The 4,142-nt window shown below is 59.3% G+C and overlaps 1 protein-coding gene across 1 annotated transcript; it reads left to right on the forward strand.

Moving 5' to 3' along the window:
• Positions 1-3,003, forward strand: LTHEOB_1925 (Beta-galactosidase b; the record flags this gene model as incomplete). The annotated part of the gene is made up of 1 exon (XM_035510680.1): positions 1-3,003. One exon carries the CDS (start codon positions 1-3, stop codon positions 3,001-3,003), a length of 3,003 nt encoding a protein of 1,000 aa, XP_035364865.1.
• Positions 3,004-4,142: the final 1,139 nt, after the last annotated feature.

Consider the following 4,142-nt stretch of genomic DNA (forward strand, 5'->3'; position numbering starts at 1 on the left):
ATGTTGCGGCTGCTCACGGCGAGCTCCGCGCTCCTGCCCCTCCTCTGCCAGATCCCGGCCACGACTGCGCAAGAATGGCCCGTTCAAGACAGCGGCTACACCGACGCCGTCCAATGGGATCACTACAGCTTCATCGTCAACGGCAAGCGCGTCTACGTCTTCGGTGGCGAGATGCACCCGTTCCGCTTGCCCGTCCCCGAGCTCTGGAAGGACATTGTGCAGAAGACCAAGGCGCTGGGCTTCAACACCTTCTCCTTCTACACCAACTGGTTCTTCCACAACCCGCACCCCAACCAGACCGACTTCGAGCACGCCGCCCACGACATCAGCCGCCTGCTGGAATACGCCAAGGAGGCCGGCCTCTTCGTCGCCGTGCGCCCTGGCCCGTACGTCAATGCTGAGTTGAACGCTGGTGGATTCCCGCTGTGGGCCACGACGGGCGCTTACGGCGAGCTGCGGGACGACAATTCCTCGTACACGGCGGCCTGGACTCCGTACCAGGACGAGATTGCGAAGATTGTGGCACCCTACCAGATCCACAAGAACGGTACCGTCATCAGCTACCAGCTGGAGAACGAGTACGGCGAGCAGTGGCTCAACTCGGCCACCAAGACTCCCAATGAGGCGGCCGTCAAGTACATGGAGGAGCTGAACGCCAATGCTCGCAGGAACGGAATCGACGTTCCTACCACGCACAACAGCCCCAACTTGAGAGATTTCTCGTGGTCGACAGATCAGGATACTGTGGGCGCTGGTGGCAACGTCGACGTGCTCGGCCTGGATAACTACCCGCTCTGCTGGTCCTGCGACCAGTCGGAGTGTACCGGCGTTTCCAACGACTACAACCTCGTCGAGTACTACAGCTGGTTCCAGCAGAACACTCCCAACCAGCCATCCCTGATGCCTGAGTTCCAGGGTGGCCGCTACAACCCGCTCGACGGAGACGCTGGCCAGTGCTTGGAGCCCATGGGCCCCGAGTTCCGCAACCTCTTCTACCGCCACAACATCGACCAGAAGGTGACTGCCATGATTCTCTACACCCTCTTCGGCGGTACCAACTGGGGCTGGATGGCCGCTCCTTTCATCGGCACCAGCTACGACTACGCCGCCCCCATTGCCGAGGACCGCACCCTGAGGGACAGCTGGTACGAGACCAAGAGTTTGGCCTTGTTCACCAGGGTTGCCGAGGACCTCCGCGAGGCCGACCGTGTTGGTAACAGCACTACCTACACGACCAATGACGAGGTCATCTCGACCGAGCTTCGCAACAAGGGTACCGGAGGCGCCTTCTACATCGCCCGCCACGCCGACTCTGTCACCGGCAAGCCCGTTTCTTTCAAGCTGCACGTTGACACTTCGGTTGGCAACTTCACCATCCCGCAGAAGGACGGCGAGATCGAGCTCAATGCTCGCGAGGCCAAGATTGTTCCCACCGACTTCCGCTTTTCTGGCCAGAAGCTGCTCTACTCGACGGCCGAGGTTTTCACCTACGTCGAGCTGGACGGCAAGCCCACCGTCGCTCTCTGGGTGCCCAACGGCGAGGGCGGCGAGTTCCTCCTCGAGGGCTCGGCCAACATTTCCGCAACGGCCGTCCCCAGCGACAGCGTCAAGTTCCACCAGAGCGAGCACGGCCTGATCGTCAACTTCGCCAACCAGACGGGCACCACCGTCGTCGACACGGACGCGGCGCGCTTCCTCATCCTGGACCGCGACTCGGCCTGGAAGACGTTCGCGCCCGTCCTCACGCCCGACCCGCACGCCCCCGTCAACGAGACGATCCTCGTTTCGGGCCCGCACCTCGTCCGCGAAGCCACCATCGTCGGCGACACCGTCTACCTGTACGGCGACACCATCGCCGACACGACCCTCGACGTCTTCGCGCCGGCCGCCGTCACATCCATCTACTGGAACGACGAGGCGCTCCGCACCGTCGCCACCTCCCACTGCAGCATCACCGCCGCCGTCGCCGGGCCCATGTCCTTCACCCTCCCGCCCCTCTCCAACCTGACCTGGAAGTCCGCGTCCTCGCTCCCCGAAATCGCACCCAACTACACCCTCTCCCCGAAGGTCTGGAAGCTCGCCGACGAGGACACGACGCCCTCGCAATTCACCGACGCCACCAAGCCGTACCTCTACATCGACGCGCTCGGCTTCCACGTCGGCCACCACCTGTACCGCGGCACCTTCACCGGCTCCCCGTCCGCCGTCTTCCTCGCCCTCCAGGGCGGCACCGGCTTCGGCTGGAGCGCCTACCTGAACGGCCGCTTCCTGCACGCCGAACCCGGCTCGTCGGAGCTCGAAGCCACCAACGCCACCATCGCTCTCCCCGCGAACTCTACCCTCCCCGGCGAAAACGTGTTGACGATCCTGATGGACAACAGCGGCCACGAGCAGCGCGCCGAGGCGCTCGAGATCCGCGGCATCACCAACGCGACCCTCATCGGCGGCCAGTTCGACACCTGGCACGTCGCCGGCACCGCCGGCGAGGCCGAAGGCAAGACGCTCGACCCCGTCCGCGGCGTGTACAACGAGGGCGGCCTGCTCGGCGAGCGGCTGGGGTGGCACCTGCCGGGCTTCGACGATTCGGCCTGGAGCGCCGCCTCGTCCCCGGCGTCCGGCTTCACCGGCGCGGACGTGCGGTTTTACCGGACGAAGGTCGCGCTCGACGTGCCGGCCGGACACGATGCCGCGGTGCACTTTACGATGGGCGTGCCGGAGGGGGCGAGTGAGGATGTCAGGGCGTTGTTGTTTGTGAATGGATACCAGTTTGGGCGGTTCAGGCCGGCGGTTAGCACGGCGACGGATTTCCCGGTTCCGCCGGGGGTGCTGGATTTTGCGGGCGAGAATGAGGTCGTGTTGGCGGTGTGGGCGCAGAGTGAGGAGGGGGCGAAGGTCGAGCTCGGGTGGGAGGTGCAGGGTTTCGTGAGGAGTGGGTTGGATACGAGGTTTGAGGGGGCGTATTTGAGGCCGGGGTGGAGTGAGGAGAGATTGGAGTATGCTTAAACGTTGTATGTTAAAGGGAGCTAGTTGGCTGGAAGTAATGTGTTCGTATGATACGATAAAAATCGATGATTGATATCCATGACCTTACTACAGCCGTTGTTACCCGAAATCACAACAAAAAATCATTACTGAAAGGAGTATGGCAACTATATAATCGTAAGGGTGTGATCATCGCAATTGCGAGAAGCCCAACTTTGGCCATCTTCACCCGGGAGTGATTGGAAGATACCAGCGCGGCAATACTCGTTCTTAATCCCGTCAATCAGAATTAGAACAAGTCCAGAAATAGCAGAGCAGGTTTCTTCTTCTTGCGCTTCTTTGCCTGCTGTTGACATTGTTCCATTAAGGCAAAATCCATCTCTGACAACAAGCAACACCAGATTTCGAGACATGATCCGGAGCGCATGAGCTTGGTCATTGACAAGCCCGCTCTTAGAACATTCATTCGAATCCATGGCGAGATCAAATTTCTGGCCATGCAACATTATTTTCCCTAGAAGCGTCTTCTCCTTGGATGAAACTTCGTTGGAGATATCTTCAGGAAGCTTGCAGATTTGGCCGCGGATTTTGATGAAGCCGTCAAGAACTCTACCAAAAGGATTTATTCCGTCCGGGGTAGTTCCAGCATCAAGGACCTCGAGATAAGGCCTCGTTTTGCGCATCAATGCATGGTCGCTAATCTCTGCGTTCTTCGCACGAGCAAGCCAACTCCATGACGGAGCTATGTAAGGCGCCTCTGTTTCTCCCGGGAGAATGATGGATCCTTCAAAGTCACTTGCGTACCAAAGAAGTCCAACGTGCAAATCCGATCGCCATAGTCCAGCCAAATATTGGCTTCCAGTCATCTCAGCAATGACCTTCGCTAGCGGTGATATTGCTGGGAGCCGGTCTTGGAATCGCGACAGTTCCCGACAGGAGTATTCCAGAAATTGTGCGTACCAGATTGAAAAATCATTTTTGCCGGGGTAGACAGCTTGCTCCTCAATCAACGACCGCAAATTGTGTTCTTCTGCGTCTTTCATAGAATTGTTTAATTCAGATGCGTAGAACTTCCTGCAGCTCCAATAGATTGTATTTTTGCCGAAGTAGACACGCCGTTTTGAGAAGATTCCCTCACAGAATGTCCAACCACGGGTTCC

This window comes from Lasiodiplodia theobromae, assembly GCF_012971845.1.
Source record: "Lasiodiplodia theobromae strain AM2As chromosome Unknown scaffold_5, whole genome shotgun sequence".
Taxonomy (NCBI): domain Eukaryota; kingdom Fungi; phylum Ascomycota; class Dothideomycetes; order Botryosphaeriales; family Botryosphaeriaceae; genus Lasiodiplodia; species Lasiodiplodia theobromae.